The sequence below is a fragment of the Symphodus melops genome, assembly GCF_947650265.1.
Source record: "Symphodus melops genome assembly, chromosome: 8".
NCBI classification, from domain to species: Eukaryota; Metazoa; Chordata; class Actinopteri; order Labriformes; family Labridae; genus Symphodus; species Symphodus melops.
Window position 1 is genome coordinate 13,068,425 of NC_136698.1, and position 18,043 is coordinate 13,086,467.

Consider the following 18,043-nt stretch of genomic DNA (forward strand, 5'->3'; position numbering starts at 1 on the left):
TCACGTTTTAATCTCAGCTCTGTTCGAGACATGAGGTTCACACCGTACAGTGTGCTCTCTTCTAAGGCTATTCCTCAACAACAGGCGCAGTAGTATAAAGCATGAATAATGATTGCAGTGAGTGATTGGATAACAGCACCCTGGAATCATTTTCTTTGTGCATTATTTAATGGCAGGAAAAGTTGCAGACTCTCCCAAAGCTGAGGGCATGTTGGATAAACTCTTAAAATTCGTCAACAAACCCATATTGGTTTTAAACGATCGAATATAAAGACTGAGGGGAAAGATTTGGCTATGTCTGTCAGGATATGACATGTTGTGATACACTTAAAGTTTTCACCTTTGCCCCTCAGTAAAACAGACTCATCAGCAGATGCTGCATGGATAGTGGTTACGCCCCTCAGAGATTCTGTTGGCATATTTTTTTAACCAGGAACTAAGTAGGAGAAGGAGGATACAAACAAGTCCTTTCAGACACGGAAGGAGATGATCTCACTGGTAAGCTTCGCCATTCACTCCCCCTACTAATGACACTTCATCCCCCACAGGTGGAGAAATGACCCAATGACCTGTGCCTGGAGAACTGCACCTGCAAAGCAACATGCAGGGTTCGAGGATTTGTATGTATATGTAAATGAATGTGTCTGTGCGTGCACATGCATGTTTGTGTGTGTGTGTGTGTGTGTGTGTGTGTGTGTGTGTGTGTCTGCGCGCGTGTGTGTGTCTAAATCTTTCAGGCATCAAGCTAGAATAGCTGGGTGAAGGTTTGTGGACCACAATGCACCTCTGTATTCCGTTAGTGTTGTTGGTGAGCTGCTTACATCTGGGTGTTTTTTACGAGGGGCTGCGAAACACAGGAAGGCCAATTTTTTGTGTATGTGTGTCTGTGTTTGTACAGGTACACGTGTGTCTGATGGAAAACTGAAGAGCTTTAAAGCTGGTTTTTTTGCCCTGATTTACGCACACCCAAGGGAGCAGAGACAAGTCAGCCTTAGTTTCGGCATGGATGGGTGATGCAGTGAAACAGAAAGCTGCATGAGATGCTGTAGGAGCAGTTTGAGAGTCAAATGCAAAGGTTTCCTTCCATTCTAGAAAAGTCACAGTTCATTTCTTTCAGCTCAGTAAATTCTGTACCTCAAACACATCATCAGCTCAACAGGCAAATTAGACCTTCTTTTGCTCGAATAACATTACTTTACGGTCAAGACTGATCAGAGTTTCTAATTTAAACTGACTCTCTCTGCTTTCTCAGGACAAACTGCTGCTCCTCCTGAAAAGCCAGTAGAAGCCTGTCAGTCTAGGGACAGCTGTTTCTCCACATTAGGGAAAGAACGTCAGTGGTAAAAATTTAGTAATTATGGTTATGGGAAGACAAGGTAATAAAGATGACCCTGTATGATACTGAACACAGCTGCTCTGCCCTAAACTGTCGGTGGGTTTATTACAAGTTCGACGTACAGAGTGAACCCTTGTTGTCTGAAAATTGATGTGTAACTCTAGGTTATCGCTAATGAGCAGTTACAACGTTGTCTCTTGAAATGTTTTATTTCTTCTACTTACGGATATAACAATCTTCTGCCAGGCTCCCCAAAGCAACACTGACTAGTTTATTGGCTAAAAAAACATGTATCTGTGTAGATACAACACAGAGCTGTGGATTGCATGTAGAAAATATCAAATGTGTAGCTAATGTATTCAAACCTCTGCATTCCACATACAAGACGGAGACATAAAGATGCTAACTTTAACGCAGTAAACCAGGGTGCTAGAATTAGCCTGCGTAATTAAATTAAATTAGTGTTTCCAAATGGATCTCCATAGAGCTACAATTTGTTTCCAACTGCACTGAATTATCCTGCTGAAAGGTGGAATCCCTCCAAAAGCTAAATTAGGGAGTTAGCACATTTGGAAGTCAAGATCTCCAATGAGGAGTGTTTGCCTTCTCTTGGCAGGGCCTTGAATCTTCTGAGACAGATAATGTTGTGAAAACAAGCTTATTAATAAGTTGAATACATACCTAAAACAGTAAGTGTGGCTCCATTGGGACTTTAATCACAACACAAAGCTTAATAACTAAGTCTCAAATGGAGAGAAAATGATAGGGAACATCTCATCCAAGAAAATCAAAGATTTCCACACAGAAGACTTAAGGAGTGTATTTCCAGGACAGTGGACATCCAGTCAGTTGCATTTCAAAGTTAAGCAGAATAACAGTATTATTTTTTATATTCAGAGAGATGGATAACTCATACATTTTTAATAAAAAAGACCTCCACAGTAACTTTGAGTTGTTTCACAGCATTCACTGACAGGTGTATACCTCAGGTCATAAAGCTGCTTGATATCTGCACCTTATGAAAGCTACCAGAGAGGTCAGAGGAAAGTCTTTAGCACCGATTCAGTCTTAAATATACCCCTTGTCTACTTATAACAATAAAGCTATCATCCAGGTCCTACTTTTGTTTACTTTCCTGCCCCTCCGCTGCCTGTTAAGCTACAGACAAGCAAAGAGAAACATAGCTCAGAAAAGCAGAGAATCACAGCCTCAGCCTGATGAGTTTTCACAAAGTTATCACTTTATAACTTTCTTGCATCGTGTGATGAGTGTAAACAATATTTAAAAAAATCTGTTTGTATAAGTATGAGAATCTATGTCTATCAATGTGTTGCAAATAAAATGTGAGTTAGCAGGCTTGGTGGAATGTGAGCATGTGTAAAGAGTTTGGCACGAACCAGGCGTGACTGACAATCAGACTTTTGCCAACCAGCGCAGTGAAGCTGAACACATTGCACGCTTCTTAAACACATTGACACATACTTTGCATTATTAAGAATTACGTTTTTTGCGTGTCCAGTACGTATTCACTTCATATTCAGACCCTGCACACACTGAAGTAATCTCATTAGGAACGTGATTTCACACGTGCATTAAAACATCTTACTTTACTCTACTCCAAACACACACACACACACACACACACACTCACACACACATCTTGAGAGTGCTGTAACTAAACTCAGCAGACTCAGCTGGGGCAGCCAGACTCTCTACTTTAATCCTGACAAACCCTATGACCTGCAGGCCTGGGACTCTATACACCACTATTATACTGGCTACAGTATTATTCTGGCTCCCATGAAAGAAGGGTGGATCCCTAAAATCTGGAAAATAGTCGAGCAATTGGATGAGTGGGAACTAGCAGGAACAGCTCAGAGTTACAGGCGCTATCATTTCATCAGTAGTTTGGGACACTTAACACGTTGAGCAAAGGGGAATGAAGTCAGGCTCAGGGTCATTTGGAAGAATAGTGGAAATAAACAATTTATATCCTTGACTCTACAATGATGTGCCAGATTTTTTTGATTGTCTACTGACTGATGGTTATCTGCTGTAGGTCAGGTGTTACAGAGACGTGGCGTTTAAGTGTTTTTGGAAACACACTGGACAGACATCACAACTGTCCAGCAAAAGATAAAGAAGAAAGATAAAGCTGCAGCATCAGCCAATAAGCTTAGCTGAGACTAATGACAGTTGTCGGGGGGAAAGCCAGCAGTGGTAGTTCCAACATAACTGTGATGATTATTAAATAGCACATTACGCTCCTGTGTGTACATGTATTTATCAAGCTAGCTTGCTAGCACAAGAAATCTTGTAAAAGACCAATTAGCCCTGTTATCGTTGGATATCTTGTTATAACTTACACTGAAACAAATTTATGTTTACAGTCACATAATCACAAATTATCCTAAAGAAAGTCATTTAACTTTGGTAGCTGGAAGTCAACTAGCTTGCTTGTGAATGACATTAGTGAATCAAATATCTTAATAGCTGATGTTCATCAACAGCAGTTTAACAGCAACTGTTATGACCATACATGTATGACTATGTACGATGAAACTTCAGTGTGTGTGTGTGTGTGTGTGTGTGTGTGTGTGTGTGTGTGTGTGTGTAATAAGTGCACAGTTACTAACCGCCTGCTCCTGCTCCACAGCTGGGAGAGAGCTGGCCACTCGAACAGGAACACATGTTTGGTCTGGAGCAGAAGCCATCACCACATGAATTCCTGCAAATAGCTGAAGAGAAGAAGAGGATTTTGAGAGAACAGTATGATTTTTCATATCTTTGGCTATTTTTGATGTCTATTTCAATGTTATCTGTGGTGTCATATGAAAGAGGATTTAAAGATGGAGGAACTTACGAACGATACACTGGTTCCCTCCCGGCAGAGTCTTCCAGCCAGGACAGCAGTATGAATGGAAGCGAGAGCCACACACATTGGGCCTGACAGAGACAAAAAAAATAATAAAAAAACAAGCAAACTCATTACTTATAAAGAACTACCAAACGTATTTTAGTTCAAACTTTAATAAAATGATACAGCTATGAGTTATTTACTAAGCTGGCTAAGACCTGCATGGCCCCTGCTTTCAGAAACGAAACAAACTGAGATAGAAAGCCTCCTCGGGTGGTAGATGGAAATAGTTTCAGAAAGGGAAGAAGGAGAGGAAATGCGAGGGGGCCTACAGCACGAGGAGAAGCATTTGTTTAAATTCAAGGCTGAATTTAAACTTGCAGGGACAGGATGTATAAAGTCCTACTTTCTCCTAAATTCCATGACTGGCTGTCCTGTTCTCTGGCAAGCATCCAAGCCTGTCCCCCTTCATCGCCCCAGCCTGCAGAGAACTTTGACCCTGTCTGACAGATGCAAGATTCATCACAGCTTATGGAGCAGTCGATTGGCTTGACAGGTTAGCCACACATTTTCCACATAGGAGATGGCTATACCACATCTGAGGATGACTTGCCCTCTGCTCACACATGCACAAGCACAGTCATAAACATGCAATGGGACAGGCTTTGGCTGCTGTGGTACATGCTTAAAGCACTTTAGTTTTGTTTTCTTAAAAGTCAGTTTAATTCAAACATACAGTAAAAATCTAAACTTCCATTAATCACAAAACCAATTTCCATAAAGAAGTGTGCTTGATTCTGAGTGTCAATTCAAACACACCAAGACTCCCTGCAAGCTGTTTAACAAGCTGAAGTGATTCCAACAATGTGGTGGTACTAACGATATCCTTAGTGACCTTTGAAAGCATATAATGAGGGGTCTATCCGTCGTCATCTGTGTTGGTGGTTAGCTTCCTGCATTTTCTGTTGGCATGACTAAAGGACCGCAGTTTGGTAAATTGGGATAAAGTCTGATCCAGATGCTCATGGTAAAGTCATTTAACACAGGGATCACATCTTTTTGTTTTCTACCCCCAGCCCAGGATGTTATTTATTACTGTTGAAAGTCACGCTAGATCACAATGTTTTCTGACTATGACCAAAGAGCAGTAAAATCAGTCAACAACTCGTCAAGCCCTCCAAAGGATACCCAGGATACATATTTCACTGCCACAAAGATTAGGAGTAGTGATAGACAGACAAAAAGAAGACAGAACAAAATTGGATTTCATATCCTAGCGTAAAATTTCCAATAATTCATCTGTTTCAACAGATCTTCACTGCCTGTTAACGCTTTTTTTTTTAAAACGATCTTGTTTTTTTCTCGGAAAAAATTCCCAATATGACAAGATTTTTGGTCACGGAAGAAGTATCTGTTTGTTGGCTATTTGTAGTCCAATGACCAATCAGGTTTTGGAGTGGACTACTTTTTTGTTTCCTCTATGAACTCCTACATACATTTGCAATTTCAAAATCCTGTCATGATTTGATTTCTTCACTCTAACTCCATTCTCTGGTCTCAGGTTGCTAGTGGTACTGTAAACATGACCAATGCACTGAAGAGGAAGTTTGTGCCCAGTTATCTGTTATCAGTTATTCAGATATTTATTGGCTGCAGTGGAAGTTGGAGTGCAAGAAATATTGACGGTAGCCCCCAGAGGCTAAATCATTGTCAGGCCACAGCCAATGCTTTCCAAGACTGAACTTAAGTTAATCCCAATGACATCATTATGGCTCTCATCTGTATCTGACTTTGCAGAGCTCTCTGCAGAGACACATGATAGACTTTACTTTAGAAATGTGCTCAGTGGTATGGCACATCACATTAAACTAAACGTTTGAGTAGGTTGTAGATAAAATATATTGGCATAATTTTGGTACTGAAATGTAATAATAATAATAATAATCCATTTTATTTCACAGCGCCTTTCCAAGCACTCAAGGACGCTTTACATTGGATTAAAAACACAATACAAATAAATACAAATAATAAAAACAACAGACAAATGTAGACCATGTGTGAAATTTCTCAGCGTTTGGTTAAAAATGTGACTGATAGCTTTGGTACTTTGGTACTTTAATTATATTAAACATCAAAATAACAGAGATTGTATAGTTTTTTTAACACATGACATTGAAAAGAATCCAAGTATTGAAGATTTTGACAACTAGAGTGCTAATAAAAACCTTTGATATATTAACTTTGATTATGTTTCTCAACAAACATGACACTGTGGAGGCCAAAGCTTATACAACAATCAACAAGTTTAATTCAGGATAAAAAATAAAAAAAACAACCTCCATGATGCGCCTTGCCACAGTAAAAATGGGAAATTAACTATTAACTCTTGTGAAATTCTAAAGTCGCTTATATTTGAAACTTCCTCTTCTCTTCTTCTTCCCCAGAGAGTTGACAGCTGGGGTTTGAATCTCTGACGGATGGAGAGCATGTACACCTCCAAACACATTACCAGATGGCACAAAGAGACAGATAAACAGGTGGGCAGGCAGACGAGAGACCTTTACGCAGGCAACATTAGCAGACAAAAAAGGAAGATAAAAATAAAACAGGAAGGGGAGAAAGGACAAGAGCACTGGGTTCTAAGGGAGATTCAAACATGATGGTTGGTTTTGGAGAGAAAGTGTGAAGAGCTCAAGTGGAATTGCTGGTGGGGGAGAGAAGACAGGATGGTGGGACAGGAACAGGGGATCAGTGGGAGGGAAAGCAAAACAACTTTATGTTAAGAAGAGAAGGAAGCAGGAGGAGAAGTGGGAGCGGAAAACTGATATATGGAAACAAAGGAGAAGGCAGCATAAGCAAGAAGAGGCTGGAGGGGGTTGAATTTCTGGGTCAAATACACAAGCCAAAGAGAGTTTTTAAAAAAGCTTCAGAAGTGCATATGTGTGAGACATCGGCATTCCAAAACTTAATGAGCAGTGAACTCAACCTCTTCCCTGGTCTACTTCTTTTCAAAGCGTTGCAGATTTTCCACTGTTTGAAACTTAAAGGATGTCAATATATGGAGGATTACACTGGTCTGACCCTGAGGAGCTCTAGTTTGTTATTCTTTTTCTCTCCCCACTCCCTCAGTCTTTCCTCTAGGTCAATGCCTGGTCCCCTATCAGAGAGAGGAGGCTTTAGAGGATGAACTGAAGTAAAACAGAATGAAAGACAGCCAGAAAAAATAACAGTTGAAGCCCCAGGAGTTTTCCAAAATATTGAAATGTCCTACTGTTCTCAGGGCTCAATCTAAAGGAGATTAACTCTTCTGTGGCCATGGTGCTGCCTTTGAAGTTACCTCCTGGGTCGGGAATTGCTCGTTAACTGCCATTAATAGTAATAAAAGGAACATGGCTGCCACCTCATCTAAAGGGAAATATGGAGAGTGATGAAAAACAAGGATAGTGTAGACAGAGTTTGGAGGAAGGGGAGTCAGTCTCAAAGAGACTTTTGTTCCATTTTGTAACAAGTTCGACAACTGTTTATCATGCATGTCATTAAAATAAAAATCCAATTGATCAATTATGAGAGCAATTGTTTGTCACAGGTCTTTCTTTGTAACAGTTGTTCGTTCTTCCTTGAATTATGAACTACTAAATGATCCATATTATATGACTTTAGCTGTCGTGAGGGTCATCTTTGCCATCAGGAATCTCAAGGGCTAAAGGGTTAAGGCAGTTCAATGCAACGGGCCTCCACTGACATACAAGGAAGGTCAGCAGCAGGCAGGCATGGAAAATGACTACAGACAGCCTGTTTCCATGAAGACAGAGAGCAGAAGTTCACAGTTGCCAGGGTCTCAGGTCACGGGTTTGTGTCTGTGTATGTATGTATGTCAGTGTACTGGTCAGAGGTTAAAGGTCATCTGCCTGGTCTCTGACTCCCTGTGGCTAAACTCTGTAGGGCTGCCTCTAGCAACACCTGGGCCTGTTGCTCTATTATCAGATATAGGCTTGGGGATGATAACGGAGTTGGTGTGCAGTTATGTCGCTCACTTTGGTTGTTACCCTATTGCTTAATTTTAGTTTACACTTTTTGAATACTTCACTTAGGCCTCATCACTGTAAGGGATGGGAATACTTTTTTGAAATATAATAATGGAGTTATCTAAAAAGAAACGTTTTAAAGTTTTATTGAATAGTGCAGCTTAGTGTAGAACTTGAGTAGAGTATTTCCTCACTGACAGGCTTTAAAGACAGAGAGACTTGTGCCTTTAAATAATTTAAACTGAGCTGCAATTAGAGACAGATGAAAGAGATAATGACTGAGTGATTATTGGCAGTTACAAAACAGAATGTAAATCATGTAATTTCTAAGTGCTGTGGGGAGTTATCAGGAGAAATTGTTGTATAGCACAATCACTTAAACTGTGGTCTACCACAGAATCACCACGCAGGATATCTGTTTATCAGTTCTGCTTCAATAAAACCAGGATTGGTTTGTATTCAAAGAATTTCTGGAAAGCCGAATTTTGTTTTTGAGCTATAATGAGCTGCCATTTATCAGACTTATAGGAGGTTATTGAAAATTAACCAAAGCTCTGAAAATGGATCAACTCATGTGATGCCTAAAAGTGTATGATGTTTGAAGAAAGGTCAAATTAAGAAAGTTAACTAATTGCTGAAAGGATTCATACAGTCAGACATTAAGTAGAAGCTGCTTAAGAAATAAATCACATGCCAATCAACTGTCCACGATAATCCCAGGTTTACGGCTAAGTCTTAGCTCGCTCATACAGTCACCATTAAATGCAGACTCATAAAAAACTAAAATGGAACCTAATGCACGTAATGCAGAGTAAACTGGCAAAAGTTCACTCGTTCCAAAAAATATTAATCCTTCATGAGCCTTTTTTGTGCGGCCATTTTCCATTTCTGTCCCCAAAACACTTACACGGTTTGTCTGAAGTAAGAAGGTTTGTCCTGTGACACTTAAAATCGGAAAATGTTTATTTTTTCAAGTGAAGAATTAAACCAGGCAGACAGTAGCTGAACTCCCTATCCAGGCCATCAGGGTGGTGTTGGTATTATCGTTGAAGGGACATGAATGGCTGTAATTCGCTGTTTTGCAACTGTCAGTCTGCCAAGTCAGTCGGCATCCAAGGCAGAGCTGAGTGAAGCTTGGCCAAGTAAATTACCGTAAATTTCGTACTATTGAGCGCACCTGGATATAAGCCGCACCGGCTAAAAATAAGTAAATAAATGTATTTGTACATATATAAGCCGCACTTGATTATAAGCCGCAGGTGTCCACGCTATAACAAGAGCTATTTACACAGACGTAGGCTACCGGTAACATCCGCAAATACTGTAGCGTCCGTACGGACGTTAAAGGACGACGAGAGCGTTCAAATAATAATTTTTAATAACCCGATCACTGTCGGCCGTGACCACGCCGTTTACAGCAGAGAGCAACACATAACTTGCCGTAACAATCCAACTCTCTCCCCCAGCGTTCTCTCATACAGCCACTCAACACGTTCTCGCTGGTGCATTCACTGACTCTCCACATAATCGGAATTATGAACACATTATCAACTACTGACTTTACAACATGAACCGTTACAATACGAAGCCTAGCCGACAGTGTCTGTAACACGGCTGATGAAAAAGATGACCGTAATATTTTTCACAAGAAAAAGCCCATCCATTCACTGCCTCAGAATGACTTCATTACTCACTTCCTCAGTCTCTGTTGTCGCTGTCAGTGTCATCTTAACGTGCAGCAGCTCTGTTAGCTTCTTTGACAGCCAGGTCTATCGCCTTTAACTTGAAAGCTACATCATATGTATTTCTCCGTGTGTTTTCCATCATGAGGGTGCGTGCATGAAGCGCAAAATGACTGATATTAAGATCCGATGTGACGAAGTCAAATGTTTTTGCGGCAGAAGCTCATTGTCCCCCATAAAAAATCCATGCATTAGCCGCACCGGAGTAGAAGCCGCAGTGCTCGAAGTGTGAGAAAAAAGTAGCGGCTTATAGTCCGGAATTTACGGTAAGTAGGTGACTTGAAAAGAAAAAAAGTTGGTATTGCTCTCCAATTCCAACATACAAGACATTTTATTAAACTATTATTGTTCAACTCTTTTAGAAAATGTTCTTTGAATTGTATTACTAACCAGACAGTCAATCAGCCATCAAGTTAAACAGTTCGACCAGCCAGCCAGCCTCAGGTTTGATCAGTTACCGCCCTTGAGTGGACAGATGCCAGGCTGCAGTGGGAGCCAATAAATCAGAGTCAGTCAGCATCAGACTCAGCACTAGCAGAGACAGACCAGGGGATATGGAGTTCTAGCCAGCAAATAAACACAGCACCCCAACCCAAGGCCAGCATAATGACCATCATTAAACTAACCTCCCTCCATCTCCCACACAGAGACTCTGTGAAAGCCATACTAAGTTACTGACAGTCCACTCAATTTACTGCAAGACAAAAGCCAAACTTTACAAGTTTGATGGGTTGACAGAGAAGTAGTAAAATCCAACAACTCCTGCTTAACAAAGATCTGTCTTTCATTGACAACAAATGTAATGTTCTTGCCCTGCATGGGGGGGGGGGGGGGGGGGGGGTTGGATGAGGCACGCACATATGATGACTCATTTTGACCGATTTCAGATCAAGATTGTTTCAACGCTTTAAACCTCAACAGTTAATGAAAATATATTCAACACATTAAGCTGATTTGCTTAAGCCAGGCCTTTTGTGGCACATGGCAAATGCTTTCTAATTCAACTGACAGTTAACAGTGAACACCTAAAAACTTTCAAGAAGATTTTAAACATTTTGTCAAACAGCTCTGGTTTGTGGTACTCAAACTGGCCTTAGGCCCAGCATACAAACAGAGCTGTAGCCTTACAGTACCCTGAACTTCAAAGATGCTCTGTAATCTCATTACCTATTAACTTTAGTACACAAAGCTGTCACTGAAAGAGCATTCATTCCTAGCACAGTAGTGTTTCCAGAACTTAACAATGTAATGGAAAAAGTCTGCAGGCTTTTGTTATATGTTTTCATGAAATCACATACTGTTTGGTGGGAATAATGTGCTATTGTGCAACATCTCCTGCTTGACTTTCTCCCATTGCTCTTAACAAGAGCATAAATGTAAAAGAACTTTGTGCAGGCTTAAACTTTTGTAAAAAAACAAAAACAAATAAGAACACTTTATTAATCACACAATACACCTTCCATATACAACAATACAAGGGATAAGAGAGGCTATAGTTACGCAGCAGGATTTTTTTTAATGGACATGTTTTCAGAGAAAACACACTAGCTTCTTGGCTCAGTGTGAACTCTACCTTGTACTATTAATAAGCCACAACTAAATACAATTCACTGAGTCTTTTGTATTCTTTCTGAATCGAACTTGCTGTTCTTCTTTACTCTCATCTTTTATGTGCTTTCTTTGTTTCCTTCACTTTTTCCAGCCGCCTGTTATTCCGTCAGCAGCTTTGTCACCTACAGCAGTGAAATAAATGCCCCTTTTCATACCCCCCTCCCGTGATACGAATACCTCATTTCCTGTGGCTTGGCACTAGGGGAACCATAAGTTGGGACAGATGGGACTCTGATTGGAATAACTGATGCAGACATGAAAACTTGCCCCAACAAAACATCCTTTGTTTTTTAAGAAGTGGTGACATATACAGTGAAAACTCAGTGCTGCATTTACATACACCACACCCAGATTCATGTTTTTTTAGGTAACAAAGTTGGACTGCAAGAAAGAATTGGGTAAAGGGGGATGGGTTACAGCTGGTGAGAGGTGATGTGCACCCTGTGGTTTACTTCTCTGGATAATTCCCCTATACACACACCCAAATGAACAACACCTTAAAAAACACACAGTTCATATTTACCCACACACACTCTGGGGCCAGCAATCTTACCACATAAGTCCTGAACTACTTTCTCCAGCTTAACTAATACAGCCAGTGGAATTTGGGTCATGCTTTCCAGTCATCATCTCATCATGAGATGTATAGAAAGTAGGGCTTTTTTTCTCCCTTTCCCATGAAAATACCAATTTGCTGTAAATACAGTGGGGGATTTCTGTGTAGCAAGCATCCAGGGTCGAACATGTGCTGTTTTTGAGAAAACAATGTGGTAGTATTCAGCAGAATAATTTGGTGTAAGACCAGCTTGGCCTCAGCCCAGAAGGCACAGCAGTTCAAAGATTTCTGCCAAGCATATGGGGAGTATGCAAAGCCAAACTTATTGCAATTTCCTTAATTCACATTATAACATATGATATAGCAAAACATATACATCAACAGACACACAGATTCTTATCCTTACCCTCTCAATGTCTCCTGGCCACGGCGTCGAACTCGCTGCACTTCTCTCTGGTCAACAGTGCCTGTGAATCTGCTAGCTTGGTATTGTCCATCCCCAGTTTGAGCACCATCCACATGGACAGCTGAAAGGCACACCGCTGCCCATCCCAACAGCACCTGAGCCAGCTTCCCTGATCCCATTGGTTAGTCTGGCGATCCCTCAAGCCGTAGCACTTCTGTTTCACCGCTCACTCTCTGGTTTGATATTTTCTGTATTGACCCAGACTGAGTAGAGGAATTCTACCTGGATCTGGACCAAGTCCTTGGGAGCACTCCAAAGTAGAGGCTAGACGGGAAAGAAACAAGATGAAAGAAGCACTTGAAGTACATAGTAATGTGTCATACTACACCAAACAGGAGGTAGGCTAAATCAGCCTATATAACACAGTAGTTTCCAATATCCATGTATTAGTACCTCTCCTTGTGTTTCACATGTATTTTAGAATTATTTCTTTTGTAGCCTGCTACTGATATGAAAGTGAATCCTGTTACAATAATTCAGTTAAAACTTTTTTATTTTATTCTGTCTTTTGTCTAGTTTTTAATTTAAACGTATTGCTCTGCTAAAGTTGTATATTATTTCCATTATCATTTGGCAACAAACATCAACATCTTATTCATTACTTCAAGCTTACACTAGCTAACTACTTCAACTGTTTATCTTTCATTGTATACATAATTTGGTTATTTTTTCATTCAGTTTTAGCTAGCACCAGACAAATAGATAATTTGTCTATTTTACTTGACAATACAATGTTATTTCTGCTTAATCTTGCTTTGAGGAGATCAGCTTCTTTCAAGATATTTCCACCATTTTCCACAATTCTAGCTCTCACTGGTTTATATTTAAAAAGCTAATGTATTTAATATGTGAGCAAAAAAACTCCAGTAACATAGTTTGCAATGGGGTAATCCACTGATTTAATTTTTTATGGGGGTTTTTTCAAGATGCTTTGGGATTATATTGACAAATGATAAAACACACTACTAAGAAATGGATAATAAAAAAGAACATTCAAGGAAACAGAAGACACATACATATTTTTTTCTACCAACCTGAATTAATATATTGCACTCAAAGCTGCCTCAAAAATGGCTTATTACTCAGACACCAACACTTTAAGAATAAATTACAGAGAGAAGACATAAACTGATCAGAGAGAAATGCAACAACTGTAAGATCTATTGCTGATCAATAAAAAAACTGTTTATTGTTGTTGATCTGAAAGTCAATACAGATCACAATCATAAAACATAAAAAGCTGTTTGTCCTTACCACTGCTACTTTGATTAATGTTGCCAAATGCTGTAATCACAGTGGATTAATGTTGGGTCTTTGAAAATATAATGTAAAAAAGAATACGGTTTAGACCTGTTCATTATGTAAAGTATCTTGAGATAAAAAAAAATTATGAATTGATGCTTTACAAATAAAGATTGGTTAACTGGTAGATTGAAAACTATGAAAAATGTTCATCTGTACTTGTACTGTAAATTGTCATAAATTGGACCATTCGTGAAAACTGTGAAAAGGGACCATAGATACAGATTAAAGCAATTCTAAGGGTTAAAGGAGCCTTAAATCATTGAATTGCACCTAGAGGGAGCCAGAGAGACAGACTAAAGGGATCTTGTTAGAAATGACTGGGTTGAAGGCTCAATGGTGAGGTAAAGCTGTTCCAACATCTCATGATGATCTCTCTCCATCACAGTTACAATTAGACAAAACGAGTGGGGATATTTTATTTCTAAGAAAAAACAATTTGTCATCCTAGGCATTCGACTAAAGTAATCCGATTTTTTTCATTAGGTGATTTATGAAGCCCTTAATGTAATTATATTGGATTTGCTAATCCCATGTAGCCTATAGTCTTACAAGCTTGTCCTAACTACATTAAAGTATATTAAATTGAAAAACATCTCGAGTCCATGTGAATTGCACTCCCTGAGGTTTATTTTCTCTTCTCCACCTCATTATAGACCGCTGGTTTAAGAATGAACCGTGGGCCCCTGGTGATACATAACCTCAGCATAACCAACTTCCAGCCCTACAGCCATGGGGCCAACCACACTATATATCTGGGCTGGACATAGAGAAGAAAATAAATATGGTCCCTGACATCCCCTTGGCTCAGATGAATTTAAATGGATGAAAGATAGATGAACTCTTTTGAGCATGAATAGTTAAACAAAGTTTAAAAAAAAAAGTGATTTACAAGGCCAACCGGCAGAGACAGATGGATATATGTTATTCAAATAGTCAAATGTAATAGTTCCCTTAATCAAGTTTTCTTTTGCAAGGAAAACACAAACAAAAGTTTGAAATGTGTTTATCTAAGTCCCACACAACTGTTTTTTTTGTACCCTGTTGTAAACTTTGAGTTAAATTCTCCATGGTGAGGGTTGATCAAGACCTGAGTGATTAGCCTAAAAAACACTCAAATATGACATAAAAAGTTCTCATATCTTGCAGAGAAAATGGAGGTGGGATGGGATCACTGCTGAACAAAAGAAATGACTGATCAGTTACCACTCTTCTTTAATGTTTTCTCCAACTGTGCTGGCAAAATACCGCAGGTATATAATGTGCAGCATTCTTATGAACTAACACAATGAAGTAAAATGTCCCTTTTGAGGACCTATTACACACTAAAGTCCACAAGGATTCTTATAGGCCTACGCTATAAGAAAGAAAAAGTGCCATCTGCCACCGAAATTGGATACAACAGACATTAAAGCAGTGTGGAAAGCTGACTTTATTATGCTTCTTCCAAATAAAACATCACTGAAATGAGATCTGCATGTTACCGCAACTTTTATGAATGGAGAGATAAACGCAACATCATCTCCGACTTGCTGAAACTCCAGATAATCCCAGCTGGGAAAATACTTCAGAGCATGTTTGGATTCCACTTAACTTGCCAGGAAAACCACTGTATGATAAGTCTTGCAGAGCGAACAACCAAACTGTAAAAACGTGACTCGCACGTATGGATCATTTCCATGCACTTTCTAAAAGAGCCGGTAACGTCCTACTGTCACACGCAACAAATGTCAAACTATATATCCCCCTTTTTTGTATTTGAATCCCATTATTTAAACCACGTCTATTAAGCATACATGCATACAAAGAGGTAATGCTCCGTGAAACAACGGGATTTTGAAACAATAGTCACAATCAGAGCCATTGATAACTTGACTGAGATGACTAACGCGCACAATACCTTGCAACAGTTGGAGTGCCTTGGAGTCGAGGAGCCCAGAGTCGGAATTTGAGACAGGATATGTGCTCCAGAAAGCAAAATTGAACTACAGCCTTGTGAGAAAAAGAGAAAAGTTAGGGGAAAGCCCTGTTTGGGAGAGGGGAGGGGACAGAGAAAAGGCAGAGACAGAGAGGGGGTAGTAGCGGACTGCAGGACAAACCCACATTCCTTAAGACTCCTAGAGTTGTTATAACAAGGGGGGCAAGCAGCAAAACCTTCACTCTGTAGCTAACATGGCTTTACAACCATCACACTGAAAAATACACTGGGCTACATCAGTGATAAGATAAGAGTCTCACCAAAGTAAACGATCTTTGATGGTGGATGCTTCATTTGCATTGACATCAGACTGTGGAGAATGAGCCAACAATGACAAATCAACAAAATAACAAATATTATCCATGAAAGTAAATAGAGTCATGATGGTTTGTGATTATAATAACAGAAAAAAGATCAAATATTACTAAGGCGTTGATTGTAGTATATCACAGCAAGGCATAAAGAGTGAGTTACTTGTCACAGTACATCACATTTACGCCTGCTATTCAAATAGTCCTGCTATTTACTGCCTCAGCAACCCACCGGTGCCTGTGATTGACACATCCTTGTGCTTTGTTGCCACAAGTGCTGATAGGAAGTTAACATTGAGAGTGGCCATCTGGGTGGTATATTGGTGAGGACAGCTGAGCACATCCCAAGTGTTTCTACCTACTGAGCTGATACCACTATTCTAAACAAAGACTGGTCAATGAAGGGCTTGAGTAGAGATGGTTTTGACCTCAATAAGCTGACGCACAGAGGTTAAGTAGGTGTGCCTGTTCCCAAGGAAAATTCATTGCCACGATCACGAAAGGTATGGTGTGTTAATGAATTAATTGAAGACCATAAATTTAATTGGAATATTGCCTTAATGAGACCATGTCATAGTTTTTCTTAGTGCACAGTCTTTATCTTATTGGCAAATGTTGGTTCCTTGTCCTTAAAGAAATTTAAATTTTCACAAAATGTGACTTTATTTGCTTTAGTGGGACTAGATGACAGATTGTCAAGAGAAGCCTCTTACGACCAGGGGACCAAGGTTCAAGACCTTGACTTGGCAACACCTGTCCCATTTCTTTTGAAACCAAAGCTGCGAAACTAGGATCAATAAAGAATTACTTGATGAAGCAGTTTTTCAGAATCCGTTTCTCAGCCTATAAATATTTGGATGACTATATTTTAAATGGTGGATCATTCATTATTGTGATAGTAAAAGGAACCACTATGATGCTAGTTAAAGCTTCAGGTCAAGAGTGATGAAATTCTTAAGACTTTATACACTAAAGTTGAATAAAAACAGTTTTTGAACATAAGCTGTTGTTTAATTATGTTTACTTGAAAACTATCTGGAAATGCTCTTATTAACCTCCTGCAACATCTTCTGGTGAGCCTGAAATGATTAACATGTTGCTATACAGTGTCTTCAGCCAGTTTTTAGGGCAAAGATTAACAAAGTTTGGTAATTACAATCATGTGCACACTGTTTTGTCTCTGCAGGATCTGGTATGATCTAATCATACTAACCTGCATAAAGGGACACATGATTAGAAACATAGATGTCTGGAGAACTATTGAAGTAAAACCAGCTTTAATTAACAAGGGATTTATTTAAAATAAGATCGAAAACACAGACATTACTTCTTTGTGTTTTAAATGATAAATGAGTGTTCAGCTTTGTTGCAACTACATGATGTAAACAAAAGGAAAACCAACCTAGGACATTTCTATTGATCTGGTTTTCGCATTCTAACATTGTCCTCTTGAACACAGACACAGCTCGCATGCTTGCCCACACTGAAACATGGCCAACTGTTGAACATTGTGGTTCATTGTAATAGGGAACATGCAGCAGGCTGTAAGACCAGCCTCCAACATGTGAGATGATTTGTAGTGTCCTGCAGAAGCTCTCAGGGAGTCTCACAGTTGCACACTGACACCATGAAACACTGGGAGAGAGGGGACAAAGAAGTAGACCCTTAGGAGGTTTGAGCTCATTTTAAGTATGTATGTGTCTTCACCCTATGTCTTCCGCCTCTTTCTATGTCTCTCTCTCTCTCTCTCTCTCTCTCTCTCTCTCTCTCTCTCTCTCTCTCTCTCTCTCTATCTCTCTCTCTCTCTCTCTCTCTCTCTCTCTCTCTCTCTCTCTCACTCCCAGCAGGCCCTCCCCTAC

The 18,043-nt window shown here is 39.7% G+C and overlaps 1 protein-coding gene across 1 annotated transcript in view; it reads right to left on the minus strand.

Annotated features, from left to right (window-relative positions):
- Positions 1–15,921, minus strand: part of fbn2b (fibrillin 2b) — a 61,945-nt gene extending 46,024 nt beyond the window's left edge. The window contains exons 1-4 of the mRNA XM_079349654.1: positions 15,796–15,921; positions 12,534–12,857; positions 4,200–4,282; positions 3,973–4,074 (exon numbers count right to left, since the gene is read on the minus strand). Coding sequence (XP_079205780.1) covers positions 3,973–4,074; positions 4,200–4,282; positions 12,534–12,712 — 364 coding nt within the window. The 5' untranslated portion in view covers positions 12,713–12,857; positions 15,796–15,921. The remainder of the gene's footprint in view (positions 1–3,972; positions 4,075–4,199; positions 4,283–12,533; positions 12,858–15,795) is intronic.
- Positions 15,922–18,043: the final 2,122 nt, after the last annotated feature.